The sequence below is a fragment of the Pseudorca crassidens genome, chromosome 1, assembly GCF_039906515.1.
Source record: "Pseudorca crassidens isolate mPseCra1 chromosome 1, mPseCra1.hap1, whole genome shotgun sequence".
Lineage (NCBI taxonomy): Eukaryota > Metazoa > Chordata > Mammalia > Artiodactyla > Delphinidae > Pseudorca > Pseudorca crassidens.
In genome coordinates this window covers 126046003-126063879 of record NC_090296.1, presented here as the reverse complement: position 1 = coordinate 126063879, position 17877 = coordinate 126046003, and the positions used below count along the sequence as shown (strand labels likewise).

At 42.1% G+C, this 17877-nt stretch overlaps 1 protein-coding gene across 5 annotated transcripts in view; it reads right to left on the bottom strand.

Moving 5' to 3' along the window:
- Positions 1 to 5067, bottom strand: part of LOC137232806 (neuronal acetylcholine receptor subunit alpha-7) — a 124253-nt gene extending 119186 nt beyond the window's left edge. For 2 of the 5 annotated variants that reach the window (XM_067755637.1, XM_067755647.1), the window contains exon 1: positions 3981 to 4208. Coding sequence is in view for 2 of the 5 variants with exons in the window: in XM_067755621.1 (XP_067611722.1) it covers positions 3981 to 4120; positions 5001 to 5046 (186 nt within the window). In the remaining 3 variants the exon portion in view is untranslated. Of the gene's footprint in view, positions 1 to 3432; positions 3529 to 3980; positions 4209 to 4393; positions 4543 to 5000 lie in introns of those variants that run through there. The other 3 variants (XM_067755621.1, XM_067755610.1, XM_067755628.1) reach the window with 3 other exon arrangements.
- Between the last annotated feature and the right edge of the window lie 12810 nt (positions 5068 to 17877).

The window sequence follows — 17877 nt, the reverse complement described above, 5'->3', positions numbered from 1 at the left end:
AAGTCTGACAAACCAGAGCAGAGGCCAAGGGATTTCAGATAACACACAAGCCCTCAGACACTGGGCTCCACACCCATGCCTGCCCTCTGCAGTAGCAAACCCCAAATGCACAACCACTTTGTTCTGCTGTCTTGTGACTAAAGCTTCTAAAAAGTTGACTCTGCAATCCCAAATGTACAAAAGAACAAAAATCATCCATGCATCATTATATGTTATACATTTCCGTATAATATTGTGTTGATTCCTATTATTCATTTTAAATACCTTGCCTTCTGGCCATGCTTTCATAACTGTACACATTTATTTTATGCAAATCAACACTCGGAATGGCCTTCAGATATATGTGTACAGGTGAATGACTAAATGGCATGCACAAAGGAGAAATATTATGGAAACTGTTGGTAGTTTAAGAACCTTACACTTGCATCACTTCAAAATGATTTCTTAGGTATTATCTCATTCCCAGCCCAGATACAAGCCCATGAGGTAAATTAATAATCACCATAAGTCAGAGTATGCATTTAGGTACTTTCACTCAATAAATTTATCTATATACCTACATGAAGTTCACATACACAGTTATATATCATAGATAGTATACCCAAAATGCCTCTGCAATCTGTCCACGTCTCCACATTCCCACAGTGACCGTTCTAGTTTCGACCTCTTCATCCTTTGCCTACACTTTCTCTTCTCTTTAATCTGTCCCACACATACACTGCCCTTAGCATCCTCAATCTAAACACAGATCTAGTAACATCCCTCCTCTTGATTAAAAATCCACCACCCCTTCCCATGCTTCACCTCGTGCCTCACCAAGGGGGCCTGGTAAAACTATCCCTCTAAAAACACAGGCTTTGTCTTTAGAAATTTATGCACATTTTTTTCATTCTAGTCTATAATTCATACTTGTTGGATTAAATACAAATATAATGGTTTGGACTGTTTCCATTTCTAGGAAAATATGCAATGGCAAGCTGGTCTTGCAGCTTCACAAATCCTCTAGCACACCACCACCTCCGCCTCATGTCCTGGGAGATACCCAGGCGAGAGTCCAGGGCAAAATGTAAACTCTGCAGAGCCACTTGACACACCTCACATTCAACACCTCTTCTGTCTACAGTATGAACTCACCTCAGGCCTCCCACCAAAAGATAACCCCATCCTTGCAAGGTGTGTTTCTAGAACATCATTCTTACAAAAGGGTACCTAAGAGAAAGTTAGTAGTTTTGTTAGCATGATATCCCTCCTTTAAAACATTCTCAATACACATAGCACATTCAAGTTTCTGAAAAGTTTTTCAGCAAAACCCGCAGCGAAGATCAACTGGGAGCCAGTGTTCCACAGAACACACCTTGTTGAGGGTGTGCTGTCCTCACCCCACTCTCATCTTTCCTCATCCTGTTCGTCTCACCTGGAAAGCCTTTCTTATTTTCTCCAACTGGCAAACTTCTACTCACCTTTAGAAATCTAATTCCTAGCCATCCTGGCTGGAAGTAAATATTTCCTACTATGTGTGTCTGTACCACTTTACAGACATTTGTGTTCAATTACACGTGATGTAATCTTGGATTTACACGTCAGTCTCCCTAGATAGACTGTGAATTCTAGAAGTAGAAATAATCCCTTAACCAGGTATAAGTTCCCAGAACCTAGCAATGTCCACAAGTCCTTCAATAAGTGTGTGTGGAATAAGTTGATAAACAGGTAAATGATCTTCCATGAAAATAAGATATGTAGAATCACACATTATCTCCCTATTACTCCCACCAGGAAATCTCTGCTGGCAGAAAGGGCAACAATAACAAGATTTGGGAGAAAAAATGTTCTCTAGAACAGCCCAGTCAGAATGGGCAAAGGACCCCTGGAACAAAATTTGTAAACAGAACCTGACAACAGTTAGGGCTCTGCCACATGAATCACTTATGAGTCACTGTATCTCTGTCCAGGGTCTCAAGAGTCTGGCTGGAAAGCCCTGGCTCTGCTTCAAAACCAGACAGAGCCGAGTCCTGCTGGAATACAAATGTTTGCATATTTCATTATTTCTAATAGAGAGACTTCCTTTTCACCCAGGATCTCAGGATAGTTACATTCAGTCAGTTACACTCAGGCAGTTTAAATAAATTAAGCTGACTTCTTTCTGCAAAAGAAGTTACAGATTCTAAAGGAGGCAGGAGATGCAAAGGGCTTGCAAGGCAAATGTGGATGTTCCACACAGCCCTGCCTCTAACCAATGAGCAACCCTGGGCAAGAGACCAACCTTGGGCAAGACCTTTCTAGGCACTGACATCCCAACCCTTGAGTTGAGTAGCTACATAATGAAGATCAAGCAAACCTTCGGTGAATCACCAGTGTGTGGCAAGCACTTTCTCTTATTTAATCCTCTCAAAACCCTGTGAAGTGAGTATTATTATTCTCATTTTACACATGAGGAAACAGGGCTTAGAAAGGTAAAGTAATTTGCTCAAGGCCACTCCATGAGCTCACAGGATTGCTGGGCTGGGAAGTCAAATGCATTCCCGGCTAGATCCACAGTGAGAACAATGTATTAACTGGAAAATACAGACTCAGGATGTTTAAGAAACTTTCCTCAGAACAACCAGCCAGAAACGAGCAGAGCCAGAACCTACCAAAGGTCCCAAGCACAAATCCTGAGCTCTCTGAAGTAACAGAGAAGCTGCTCCATAAAGCACTTGCCTCCCCAAATGCCGCAGGCTTGTGCTGCTCCAAAGCCCCTGTAACTCCATTTCTCCACCACGGCTCCGCTTAACACCGGGGCAGCTTTCCCAGCCCCTCTTCCCCTAACCCCATATCTCCATCCTTTCCCCTTTCCTGAAGCCCAAGCTCTGTAAACAGGAATTTTTGCCCTGGTAACCCACGAGACAGCACTTGTCTGCCTTTACAGCTCTCCTCTGTGATAACCTGCCCACGTCATCGCACGCACGTTCAATATTTTGAAGCATAGGGTCTATCTGTAGAAGGAAGTACATATTTAACACAGGTGTCATGTGGGAAAGCAAGCCATTCATCACAGCAATTTAACTAGGTTAAGTGATGCAACATACATCAGTGTAAGAGAACGGGCACTCTTTATTTTCAGGACTATGAAATCTTACCTGTCTTTTTCCACCTCTAATCTGCACACCTCTGGAGGCTCTTAGCACTTTCTACCTATTGTAGCTATTCTCACACTCCCTTCCTACCACATTCTTCCCTCCCTGAAACAGCGTCACACCTGTACACTTCTCCAGAGCACAGTCCAATGAATGCCTTGTACAAGCTAGACACTGAAATCCATTTATAATGACTTAAACACTTTTGTAAAATATTTATATCGTATAAGGATGTGCCAACTGAATATCCAATATCCATATTTAATATGTGACAACCGAATATCCAAAGCAGTCTAGAAGAGCGAAAGAACAAACTTACCCAGATATTACACAGATCTGCCAATTGAAGTGCGCAAGCCCGTGGGGCTGAAAGCAGCTGCCTGAAGGAGCAGACGAGTGTATCCCGGCGGCGGAGCTTTGCTCATCCTCAAAGCAAGACGACCCGCACTACCCTCACCAGGAAGGCAAAGAATGCCCATTACTGGAATTGGGGAGGGGGTCTAAATGCTCAGAGTTGGCCCTTTGCCTGGACAGATGAACCAGCTGCAAAGCCCAGGGCCAGGCCTCTAGCCAGAGAAGGTGCATACCACGGGCAGCAGAAAAGCCTAGAAATGTCTAAATTGACTCCAAATGTCGGACTGCATGCCAATACTTATACCATAAGGGGTACTAATACGTGATCATTCAGACCTGTTCTTGAGGATTCCCGGCTCGGGACGGAGACACTTTCGTCCTGAGTTTCTAAACCGAGGGCAAGGCGGGTCTGAAGTACCCGCGCACAGGTGGCCGGGGCGCGCGCCAGGCTCCTCCCAGGCGACCGGGGAAACCGAGGCACGCGGCGGCGGGCAGGGCCGGGCCGGGACTCACCACGTCCATGATCTGCAGAAGGCTCAGAGAAAAGTAGACGGTGAGCGGCTGCGAGTCGTTGGCCACGGGCCTCTCCAAAGGATTGTAGTTCTTGACCAGGTCCTTGTAGAGCTTCCTCTGGAACTCGCCTTGCAGGGACACTTCAGGAGAGGAGAGAAGAACCGGGCGGGCTGCTCAAGGAAGGCCAGAGGGGATGCGCCCCGCGCACCCTGCCCGCACCCCCGGCCGCCCAAGCAGCGCAGCCCAGACGCGCAAGGCTCGCCTTCCCCCGTCACCGCCGACAGCGACCCCCGCCGTCCCCGGCGGGAGCGAACCCCCAAACCCGGGCCCGGCGCGGGGCGCCCCAAGCCACCCGGGATGCGCCCGGGATTCCGCGGACGAAGAGTGGAGGGCGGGGAGACCAGCGGCTTTACCGTGCAGGAGCGACGCGGCCAGCACCAGGCACAGTAAGCGGCGCATTTTGGGGCTGGAGCTGCGCGTCTCGGAAGTCGGCCCGGGCCTGCGCCTGCGGCCGCAGAGCCGCTTCTCGCGGTTCGGCTCGCGCGCCTTTAAAGAGCCGAGCGCGCGCCCCCGCCCCGGCCACCCCCGCGCGCCTCTCCACGTGACGAGCCCCGCCCCCGCCCCCCCGCCCCCCCGCGCCCCTCCCACCCGTCCCTTCGGGCCCACCACCGCGCCCGCCCGCCCTCGGGCTCCTAGGCGGCCGCAGTGGGGGACAGTAGCCCGAGCGCTCCCGGGGAGGTGCGCCCCGCCTCTGTCTCCACCAAGCGGTCCCCGCGCTCCAGAGGCTGTCCAAGGCTGGGCTCTGCCGGTCCCTTATGTCCTTTGTCCCCACTCCGCTCGCTGACGCTCTCAGAAGCTGCGCCGGGTCGGTGGGAGAACGCCGGGACCCTCAAGGGTCCGGTTCTCCAGGGCCCTTCCTACCCCCCGCCGGGGCGGGGTGCAGCGCCCGGGAACCGGGCTCCCACAGGTTCGCGACTCCCTCCAAGGAGACGAGACAGACCTGAGACAGGCCCCTCCTACCTCCCGCCGGTCGTGGATGTTCTTTCAGCATCCATTTGCTGGGCATCACCAGCCTGCTTCTCAGCCAGTTCTGGAGATGCCAAGAGGAGAGGCGAAGTCCGCCAGGGAGGCGTTCTACAGGGAGGAGACTCTGCAAAAGTGTGTGATGGAATTCCCAGTGTATATCCTCTTTATATCTCGTTCTCTTTTAAAGGCGATTGAAAATGTTGAAAAGTTAACTCCCCACGGCTTGCCAGAAGGACAGTCAAAACTTGGTGTGATCTAGGCATTGTTTTTTTTTCTGAGGCCGAGAGAATTAATTGCCAAGAGGAAGCTCAGAGCAGACACCAGTCAAAGGGGTCAGGGGCTTAGTTACATCCTAGATATTGAGGAGGGGCCATGGTTCTGGAAGAGGATGGGAGAGAGAATGCTGACGAGGGCCTTCAAAAGTGATGTGTAGACACTATCCCCTTTGCTCTCAGCAAGCATGTTGCAGAAGGCTGAGTGCAGAGGGGATCCCTGTGCCCACTTAGGGGGTTCTGCAGCTCTCTTTCATCAGGCCCCAGAGAATCTGAGCTCCACCAGGATCTGAGATCACTGTGGACCAGCAGAGGCAATGCCCACATCTCTGAACTGCATAAGGCCCAGGATTCCTGGATGGCGCCAAAAACTAGGGAAAGGCTTACCAAAATGTGACTGCCCTTGAATTTACCCCAGCAGCAGTAAAGGGCAACCAAGGCAGTTATTTGATATGGAAAAACAAAGAATTATGTCAGCCTTGCAATGAAGTGTCCTGTAGCAAATTCACACCTGTTAACTGATGCACATATAAATAAATAATCCGTATAGGCTTTGATAACTGCAACAGGATCCTAGAAGAAGGAAGGATTCATTCTTTCTGGAGAAGGGTTCATAGAAGAGGTGACTGCTGACCTGGGCTTGCCTCAAAGGAGGGGTTTGCCGGGAGACGGGAACACCAGAGTAGGGATTCCTGGTGAGCAGACAGGCATGCTCATCACTTCATCTGGCTCCTGAGTTCCACACCATCTGGGGCCGTCTGGATACACACAGAGCTGGCATATGGTGAAGGAATGAACTACACAGTATTGGCCACTGGCAAAAAAGGAGTCAGACAAGGAAAATAAAACCCAACAACAGAATAGAGGAGACATAAGAAGCATCAGTCGGAAGATTCCCACTGGCACACCACCTCCACTGGTCCTGTGAATGCAGCACCCACTCTTCTACACATTTCCTGAAGGTACCTTCAAGCCGTGCCTTCCATCCTAGAGGTATATGAGCCCAGAGGGGCCAAGGGACTTCATATATGTGCATATGGTCATGGGGATCACGTTTCTGAAAGTATAACTACTTCCTTGCCTCCCTTGTACCCCATAATATCAGAAACCTCAAATTAAAGCATTTTCCAGTGGGACAACAGGTCAGTAAGTACAGATCTACCTTGACTTACAACAGGGTTACATCTTGATAAACCCATCATAAGTTGAAAATATTTTAAGTCGAAAATGCACTGAATACAACCTAACCTACCAAACATCAAAGCTTAACCTTGCCTACCTTGAATGTGCTCAGAAGCCGTGCATCAGCCTACAGTTGGGCAAAATCATCTAAGACAAAGCACTTTATAATGAAGTGTTGAATATCTCATGTAACTTATTGTGACACTGTACTGAAAGTAAAAAACAGAATGGTGGTATCAGTTGTTTATCCTTGTCGTGATCACGTGGCTGACTGGGGTCTGTGCTCACAGTTGCTGCACAGCATCACGAGAGTATGGTACCACATATTGCTAGCTTGGGAAAAGATAAAAATGCCAACTTTGAAGTACAGTTTCTTCTGAATGCATATTGTTTTCACAGCATCATGATGTCAAAAAATCATAGGTTGAACCACCTTAAATTGGGGACCGTCTGTATTGGTTTATGCCCTGTTCTCTGCTAGGTGCCTGGAGCAGCAACAAGAATAATCCACTCACTCAGTTGACAATTTAGAGCCAATGTAAGTGTGGAAAATAAATTCCAGTCTGTGCTGTGCCGATAAGTAGGTCTGTGAGGTTGGCTATACAAGCAGACCTCGTTTTATTGCACTTCACAGATATGATGTTTTTTTACAAAGTGAAGGTTTGCAGCAACTCTGTAGTGAGCAAGTTTATTGACGTCATTTTTCCAATTTGCTCACTTCATGCCTCTGGGTCACATTTTGGTAGTTCTCATATTTCAAACTTTTCCATTAAAATTATGTTCTTTATGGTGATCAATGGCTGATCTTTGACGTTACTATTATAGTTGTTCTGGGACACCACAGACCACACCCATATAAGATGGCAGACTTAATCAGTAAAGGTTGTGTGTTCTGACTGCTCCACTGACTGGCTGTTCCCCTGTCTCTCTCCCTCTCCTAGGGCCTCCCTACTCACCGAGACACAACAGTATTGAAATTAGGCCAATTAATACCCTCCAGTGGCCTCTGAGTGCTCAAGTGAAAGGAAGAATTGTACGTATCTCATTTTAATCAAACGCTAAAAATGATTAAGCATAGTGAGGAAGACATGTCGAAAACCAAGATAGGCCGATAACTAGAACTCTTGCACCAAACAGTTAGCCAAGTTGTGAATTCAAAAGAAAAGTTCTTGAAGGAAATTGAAAGTGCTACTCCAGTCAACACATGGATGATAAGAACGTGAAACAGCCTTCTTACTGATATGAAGTTTTAGTGGTCTGTATAGAATATAAAATGAGCCACAACATTCCATTAAGCCAAAGTCTAACCCAGAGGAAGACCCTAACTCTCTTCAATTTTGTGAAGGCTGAGAGAAATGAGGAAGCTGCAGAAGAAATGTCTGAAGCTAGCAGAAGTTGGTTCATGAGGTTTAGGGAAAGAAGCCATCTCCATAACAGAGGTGCAAGGTGAAGCAGCAAGTGCTGATGTAGAAGCTGCAGCAAGTTATCCAGAAGATCTTGCTAAGACAATCAATGAAGGTGGCTACACTATACAGAAGATTTTCAATGTAGATGAAACAGCATTCTGTTGGAAGAAGATGCCATCCAGGACTTTCATAGCTAGAGAGGAGAACTCAATGCCTGGCTTCCAAGCTTCAAAGAACAGGCTGACTGTCTTGTTAGGGGCTAATGCAGCTGGTAACTTGAAGTTGAAGCCAATGCCATTTGCCATTCTGAAAATCCTAGGGCCCTAAGAATTATGTTAAATCTGCTCTTCCTATGCTCTCAATAAAACAACAAAGCCTGGATGACAACACATCTGTTTACAACATGGTTTACTGAATATTTTAAGCCCTCCGTTGAGACATACTGATCAGAAAAAAAAAAAAAAAAATCCCTTTCAAAATGTTACTGCTCATTGACAAGGCACCTAATCACCCAAGAGCTCTGATGGAGCTGGACAGTGAGATTAATGTTGTTTTCATGCCTGCTAACACAACATTCATTCTGTGGCCCATGAATCAAAGAGTACTTTCAACTTTAATGTCATTATTGAAGAAATACATTTTGCAAGGCTGCAGCTACCATAGATAGTGATTCCTCTGATGGATCTGGACAAAGTAAATTGAAACCTTCTAGAAAGGATTCACCATTCTAGATGCTATTAAGAACACTTGTGATTCATGGGAATAGGTCTAAATAACAACATTAACAAAAATTTGGCAGAAGTTGATTCCATCTCTGATGAATGACTTTGAGGGGTTCAAGTCTTCAGTGGGGGAAGTAACTGCAGATTACTTAGAAAGAGAACTAGACTTAGAAGTTGAGCCTGAAGATGTGACTGAATTGCTGCAATATCATGATAAAACTTTAATGGATGAGGAGTTGCTTCTTATGAATGAGCAAAGAAAGTGGTTTCTTGAGATGGAAGCTACTCCTGGTGAAGATGCTGTGAAGATTGTTGAAATGACAACAAAGGATTTAGAATGTTGCATAAACTTAGTTGATAAAGCAGTGGCAGGGTTGGAGAGGATTGACTCCAATTTTGAAAGAAGTTCTAATGTGGGTAAAATGCTATTAAACAGCATGGCATGCTACAGAGAATTTATCCCACGAAGGCAAAATACTCATCACCACATTAACAGGCTAATAAAAAATATCATGTCAACAAAATATAGTGACATAATAAAATTCAATGTGTTGTGTAAAATCCAATGCTCATTCAGGACTAAAAGATAAACAACAAACCTAGGTTTGAAGAAAACTATCTTAACCTTATCAAGTGTGCCTTATAAAAAGCCTACAGCAAGTGTCATGTTTTTGTTCTGAATAAATTTTTATTTTTAGAATAATTTTAGCTTTACCAAAAAAGCTGTGGAGATGTACAGAGAATTCTTGTATACCCAATACCCAGGATCCACTATTGTTAACATCTAACATCAGTATGTTATATTTTTCCAACTAGAGAAAGAATATGAATACGTTATTATTAACTAAAGACCCCACTTTATTCAGATTTTCTTAGTTTTTGCCCACTATCTTTCTGTTCCAGGATCCCATCCAGGACACCACATCACATTAGATATCATGTCTCCTTGGGCTCCTCTTGGCTGTGATAGATTCTCAGCCATGCCGGTTTATTGATAATCTTGATAGTTTTGAGGAGTACCTGTCAGGTATTTTGTAGAAAGTCCTTCAGTTTGGGTTTATCAGATGTTTACTCAGTATTAGACTGAGGTTGTGGGTTTTGGGGAGGAAGACCACAGAGGTAAAGTGCCATTCTCATCACATCATCTCAAGGGTACATACTGTTAACATGACTTATCACTGCTCATGTTGACCTTGATCAATTGTGTTGATGTAGTGTTTGTCAGATTTCTCCTTTGTGAAGTTCCTCTTTTTTTTTAAATTGTGAACTGATATATGTCAGAGATAGTATAGGTATCCTTTAATTTTATTTTATATTAATTTTGGGCCATGCCACGCAGCATGCAGCATCTTAGTTCCCTGACCAGGGATCAAACCCATGCCCCCTGCAGTGGAAGTGTGGAGTCTTAACCACTGGACCACCAGGGAAGTACCCTGAAGTTCCTCTTTTGTACCTCCCTCACTGTCCTGTGGTCTTTGGAAGGATGGCAAAATGTGCAGCTCACATTGAAGGAGTGGGGAGTTATACTCTATCTACTAAAATATTTACATACATTTTAAATACTCCTTAAAGTCTTTACATAAATTATCTCAAATTATTCTTCTTGGGAGATTCATGTCTCTTCCCACATTTATTTATGTATTCAGTCATTTATGTCAGTGTAGATTCATGGACATTTACTTTCTACTTTGGGTTCTAATCCCCTGACTTTATTTTATTGCCCATATTCTTCCAGCTTTGGTCATTGCGAGCTCTTTCAGTTGGCTCCTGTGTTGCTTTGATACCCTCCCTTGTGGGTTGTCTTTGAGCACCTGCATTCTTTCTAGCGCTACGAGATTCTCCAGACTTGTAATATTTCTGGCCCCAGTCCTAGAATCAGCCATTTCTCCAAGCATCCCTAGTTCCTTTTGTTTGAAAATGGTATTAGAAGTGAACATCTGAATCCTGGGTGTGCTTGTTGCTACTGGGAGAGGTTGCTTCTAGGACCTCTGGAGTTTTCAGAGGAAGGAGATATATGTTTATATAACCCATGTATATATGCACAAACCCATCTATATCCATACTAAACTCCATATAAGTCCACACTGAATTCTCCAACTATAATGCAACGTGGATCATCTTAGCCCCCTCCCCCTTGCTTGTGGGTAACCCCCATCTCCTACAGTGAGAAACCTGTCTCGTACCATTACATCTATTTACTTACTGGTTGAACTTCAGTATGCATCTATAAAGGTTTCAGAATTCTTTTTTTTTAACCTCTTTATTGGAGTATAATTGCTTTACAATGGTGTGTTAGTTCCTGCTTTATAACAAAGTGAATCAGTTATATATATACATATGTTCCCATATCTCTTCCCTCTTGCATCTCCCTCCCTCCCACCCTCCCTATCCCACCCCTCTAGGTGGTCACAAAGCACGGAGCTGATCTCCCTGTTCTTAACCTGTACCCTTGGGGGATGTACATGTGCTTTGCTGAATGGAGTACAGTGCTTGTGTAGTCTTTTTTGCCTTTAAGTCTCCATTCATTTCCAAAGTTACTTAGGTCAGTACATTTTCACTCAACCCTTTCACTGAGGTTAATTTAGATATTTCTGATACTGTTAGATATTTTTGTCACAGTCAACATTCCATCATGGGATTCCCCTGAATCCCAAAGTGATTTTTTAAAAATTTGCATCAAGTGAAGCTCATTCTTCTTGCTATAAAGTTCTGTGGATTTTTAAAAAGCATAATGTCATATTGATTTTGGAAGCACGCAGCAGTAAGCGGCAGCTGGAAGCAAGATCTTATTTCCCGGACCGGGAGTCCTAACTGCTAGACCACAGAGGCCAGCTGCTAGGGCCTAAACCCCCAGTTCTTGCTTGCCTTGTCAATAATGAATTCAGGTGAGGAGGCCGAAGGTAAAGAGAAAAGTAAACATTTATTGGAAAAGCAAAGTACATGTGGAAAGACGCACGGGCAAACTCAGAGAGAGAGCCGCACCTTTGGGAAGTTTAAATCCTTTATAAGGGGGCAGCCTTCTGGGTCTTTTTCTTCTTCTTGGCCAACCGTATTATTTTGACCCTATGGCTAATTTGTCTCTGGACTCTCCCCTGGGTGGTCACGCAACCCTCAGTCAAGATGGATTTCATCGCAAAGGCCTCTGGGAGGGACAATGGCAAGACTTATTATGGTCTGGCATCCCCTGCCTTTTTGACCCCGTGAAAACTTTTGTGCATGTGTAGTGTCTCTCTTGCCCCAAGGTTGGGAAATGTATGACCTCTTGATCTTTTAACAGAGTTTAGCTCCTCTCTGTCCCAGCCATAAAGTGTCAAATGTCCAGTTATCTACACTATTCCTGTTGTTGTTTCTTAATGGAAGTGCAGATCTCGAAATACAGACAGGATTCCGGTCATAAATATGTAGTCCGGACTCTGTTTGTCTCTTGCTTCAGGAAATGTAAACAGGGGGCTGATAATGAATGTCCAGCCTGGAGCCCATCTTCTTCTCACCCCAGGAAGTGTGAACAAGAGGCCAGTTGTAACTGTCTAGCCTGGAGCCCATCTATCTCCTGCCTCAATATCTCTACCATTAAAATATTATACAGGATAGTTTCTCTGTCCTATAAACTCCCCTGTGCTTCACCTATTTATCTCTCTCTTCCCAAATCCCTGGAAACCACGGATACATTTATCATCATTATAGTTTTGTCTTTTCCACAATGTCATATAAATGGAATCATGTAGTATGTAGCCTTTTAAGACTGGTTTCTTTCATGTAGCAATATACTTTTAAGATTCATCCATGTTTTTGCATGGCTTGATAACTTATTTCTTTTCATTGCTGAATACTATTCCATTCCAAATATGTAACATGGTTTATTTACCCATTCATCTATTGAAGGGCATTTTGATTACTTCCAGTTTGGGGTAATTTTTTTTTAACTTTTTGGGTTTTGTTTCTGTTTTTGTTTTTGTTTTGGCTGTGCTGGTTCTTAGTTGCGGGGCGTGGGCTCTTCGTTGGGGCATGCAGGCTTCTCTCTAATTGTGGTATGCGGGTTTTCTCTCTCTAGTGGTGCACGGTCTCCAGGGTGCGTGGGCTCTGTAGTTATGGTGCACGGGGTCCAGGGTGCATGGGCTCTGTAGTTTGCGGCACATGGGCTCTCTCGTTGAGGCATCCGAGCTTGGTAGCTGTGGTGCGCAGGCTTAGTTGCCCGGGCATGTGGGATCTTAGTTCCCCGACCAGGTATTGAAGCCACATCCCCTGCATTGGAAGGCAGATTCTTTAGCACTGGACTGCCAGGGAAGTCCCTTAGGGTAATTATTAATAAAGCTGTAATTAACATTCAAGTGCAGATTTGTGTGTGTGTGTGAGTGTACATAAAGTTTCAAATCATTGGATAAATACCTAGAAATGTGATTGACTATCATAGGATGATTGACTATCATAAGATCAGACTATGTTTAGTGTGTTAGTTTCCTAGGGCTGACATAACAAAAACCACAAACAGAATTGCTTAAACAATAAACATTTACTGTCTCACAATTCTGGAGACTAACAGCCTGATTATCAAAGTGTTGGCAAGAGTTGGTTCCTTCTGAGAGCTGTGAGGGAGAATCTATTCTATTTCTCTCCTATCTTCTGGTGGTTTGCTGGCAATCTTTGGCATTCCCTGGCATGTGGGAGCATGATCCTGATCTCTGCCTTCGTGCCTGCATGGTGGCCTGTCTCTGTGTACGTGTCTCTGAATTTCCTTTTCTCAAGAACACTAATCATATTGGATTAGGGGCCCATCATACTCCAGTATAACTAATACTGGAGTATTATAGCTCCAGTATACAACTCCAGTATAACTATATATCTGCAATGACCCTATTTCCATATAATGTCATATTCTGAGGTACTGGAGTTTAGGACTTCAGCATGAGATGGGGACTGGGGGAATTCAACCCATGACATTTAGTTTTTTAGTTTTTTTAAATGTTTTAAAAAACATTTTAGTTTTTTAAGAATTTGCCAAATTATCTTCCCAACTGGCTGTACCATTTTGCATTCTCATCCAGAAATTAGAAGAGTCCCTGTTGCATTATATCCTTGCCAGCAATCGGTATTAACCATTTTTTGTAAATTTGCCATTCTAAGAGTGGTACTTCATTGTTGTTTTAATTTGTCTTTTTCTAATGACAAATGATGTTAAGTCTCTTTTTATATGCCTGTTTACCATCTATATATCTTGTTTGGTGAGGTGTCCGTTTAGATCTTTTGCCCATTTTTAAATTCAGTTTTTTGTTTTCTTAATGTTAAGCTTTAAATATCAATAGTCTTTGTATATTTTGCCTAGATGTCCTTTATCAGACATGTGATTTGTAAATGTTTTCTCCCTATTGGTGGATTGTCTTTTCATTCACTTAACAATGTTCATTGCAGAGCAAAAGGTTTAATTTTAATAAGATCCAGATTATTAATGTTTTTTTTCCATGGATTGAGCTTGTGGTGTGTATCTAAAAGAGACCAAACCTAAGGTCACATAGATTTTTTTCCTATAATTTTATAGTTTTCTCCTATAGCTTGCTGAGGTTTTATTTGGGATTACATTGAATCTATGGATCAATTTGGGAAGAATGGGTACCTTAAAAATATTGATCCTTCCAATTCATGAACATGGAATATTTCTCCATTTATTTAGACCTTCTTTGATTTCTCTCATTGATGTTCTATAGTTTTCTGCATAACATATTTTGTTAGATGTATACCAAAGCACATCATTTCTTTTGGTGCTGTTATAAATGGTTTTGCTTTTTGAAATTTAAATTCCAATTGCTATATATAGGGAAGCAGTTTACTTTGGTATATAGACTTTACATCCTGCACTCTTGCTATACTCATTTAATTAGTTAACAAGTTTTGTGGGGGTGTTTTTTGTGTGTATGGATTCTTTGGTGTGTTCTACATAAACAATCATATTATCTGAGAATAAAGATAGTTTTATTTTATCCTTTCCAATCTGTATACCATTTATTTCTTCTTTTTGTATTCCAGGATGATAATAAATAGAAGTGATAAAAGCAGACATCCTTGTCTTCTTCCTGGAAAGAAGGAAAAGTGTTTAGTTCTCACCATTAAATATGATATTAGTTGTAGGTTTTTTATACATTCACTTGATTTGAGTATGAATGGGTATCTAATTTCATGAAACCCTTTTTCTGCATTGATTGATTTTTTCTTTTAATTTCTCTATTGCCTTATTAATTATACTATTTTGCATTTATTAAGTGTTTGTTCTAGGAATTACAATATGCTTCATTAACTTATGACTGTCTACTGTGGTAATTGTACTACCTCTGTAAAATGTAAAATCTTTTAACAGTAAAATTCTATTTAACCTCTCCTATTCTTTGTATAATTATTATCATATATTTTACAACTACATGGGTAATAAACCCCACCTCATAATGTTATTAATTTTGTATTTAAACAGAGAGTTGAATTTTTAAAAAAAATAAGATTAGTATCTATAAAAGTACTGAATCACTATGCTGTACACCTGAAACTAATATAATATTGTAAATCAACTATACTTCAATTAAAAAAATAAGATTAGGAAAAGGGTAATTTTTTAGAATTAACGTTTACTATTTGTGGAGCTCATTATATTTTCATATCCAAGTTTCCATCTCATATCCTGCACCCTGTAGAACTTCCTTTTAGAACTTCTTCTTATAGAACAGATCTGCTGGCAACAAATGTGCTTATATATGTTAGTTTCCTTGCCATCATTCTACGTACCACTGAGGCTCTGCTTATTTTGTTTACAATCTGTTTTCTCTCTGTTCTTGAGGTGGGATTACTTCTATTCATCTGTCCTTAAATTCCATAATCCTTTCCTCTGAAGACTCCAATCTGGTGATTAAGCCTATCTGGTGAAATTTTTCATATACTTTTACTTCTAGATTTTATATTTATTAGTTTTTGTGGTTTTAATTTCACTCCTGATGTTCCCAGTTTGATCATTCCTTGTGAACATATTTTTATTATGTTTTTAAAAAACTCAAAATAGTTGCTTTAATGTCTATATCTGTTAATTCCTACATCTGGGTCATTGTGGATTCTGTTTCTATTGACTGTCTTTTTTTTTTTTTTCCTTAACTATGGGCCTCATTTTTTTCTGCTTCGTCATGTGTCTAGTCATTTTTTAATGTATGCTGAACATCACAGATGGTACATAGTAGGGAATGCTTTAAAAAGTACTGAGTCATGTTCTGGTAGGCAGTTATTAATAGGTACTGTTCTAGTCCTGCCCAACTTGGCTTTACACTTTTTTGGGTGTATTATTTTGGTTATAAACTTAGTCCAGGGCCTAGCCCTCGCTCTAGGGCGTGATCTTTAATCCTAGGCCTTGGCTTTTCTGGGATCTTGAATGAATAACCACGGTGCTCAGCAAGATATCTCCACTCTGGTTGGTCTAAAACACCAACATCACTTAGCACAATATTTGGCATCTCTATTCAGGTTTTATCCCCATAACAGGCAATCTCTCTTAGGCCTTGTTGCGGGGGTGTGTCTTTTGCTTTTGCTTTTTTTATGCATGTGCAGCCCAGTTCTTGGCCAAAAGCTCATGGTTAATTCATAACTTTCTAAACCACCACCCTTTACATTACACCCTCCTCTTGGGTATCCTAACGCAAATTCCAGCCACTTTATTCAGCCTAGAAATCCCACCTTTGCCTCCTCAGCTCAGCAACACCAGTTTGCTCTGCTTGGGTGCCATCTCTCCACCCAAGGTCCCAAAATTTCCCTCAGGCAGAAAGCAAAGGGGAGGGCAGGGCTCCCTTTTTTCCTCTTTATTGTGGGATCACAGTCCTATACTGCCTGTTGTCAAACATCTAAAAAGAGTTGCCTGATATATGTCACCCAGTTTTATAGTTGTTTACGGTGGAAGGTACTCTTTCATGGTGTGAAGCAGATAACTTCCCTACCTATAACATTTAAAAGTATTTAATATTCTGTACTTTTTTTTCTATCCTTTTTTTTTCTTTTTTATTGAAGTATAGTTGATTTACAATGTTGTGTTAGTTTCAGGGGTACAGCAAAGTGATTCAGTTATACATGCATATATATCTATTTTTTTCAGATTCTTTTCCCTTATAGGTTATTATAAAATATTAAGTATAGTTCCCTGTGATATACAGTAGGTCCTCGTTGTTTATCTATTTTATATATCTGCTAATCCCAAACTCCTAGTTTATCCCTCTCCTTTCCCATTTGGTAACCATAAGTTTGTTTTCTATGTCTGTAGGTCTATTTCTGTTTTTTTTTTTTAAATTTTATTTATTTATTTATTTACTTATTTATTTATGGCTGTGTTGGGTCATCGTTTCTGTGCGTGGGCTTTCTCTAGTTGCGGCGAGCGGGGGCCACTCTTCATCGCGGTGCGCGGGCCTCTCACTGTCGCGGCCTCTCGTTGCGGAGCACAAGCTCCAGACGCGCAGGCTCAGTAGTTGTGGCTCACGGGCCTAGTTGCTCCACGGCATGTGGGATCTTCCCAGATCAGGGCTCGAACCCGTGTCCCCCGCATTGGCAGGCAGATTCTCAACCACTGCGCCACCAGGGAAGCCCCTATTTCTGTTTTTTATATAAATTCACTTGCATCATTTTCTTGTAGATTCCACATATAAGTGATATCATATGATGTTTATCTTTCTCCATCTGGCTTACTTCACTTAGTATGATAATCTCTAGGTCCATCTATGTTGCTGCAAATGGCATTATTTCATTCTTTTTATGGCTGAGCAATATTCCATTGTACATATGTATACATATTCTTTATCCATTCATCTGTCGATGGACACTTTGGTGGCTTCCATGTCCTGGCTATTGTAAAGAGTGCTACAATGAACATTGGGGTGCATGTATCTTTTTGAATTATCGTTTTCTCTGGATATAGTTCATACTTTAAGCATTATATGTGCCTTCCTTCAACATATACAAGGAGCTTTTGACACTTTAAATGTTTTGAACCCAATGAGTATTATATGTTATTATCATTGGAAATTTTGTTTCTTTCTTGCCATTTTACCCCTGAATTTAGGCATCGTTATTATTGTTTAGATATTATTTTATTGTTATAGTTATAATCCATAAATGTTTGTTTATGTTTCTCCCACGTTTACTTTTTTTTTAAACATGCCATTTCTTTTTGCATCTCAGGCTATCCTCTAGGATTATTTCACTTTTTTAGAAACCTTTCTGTGATGTTACCACACTTAAGATCAGATCATTTAAAAATTATTCCATCTCTTGTTCTCTAAAT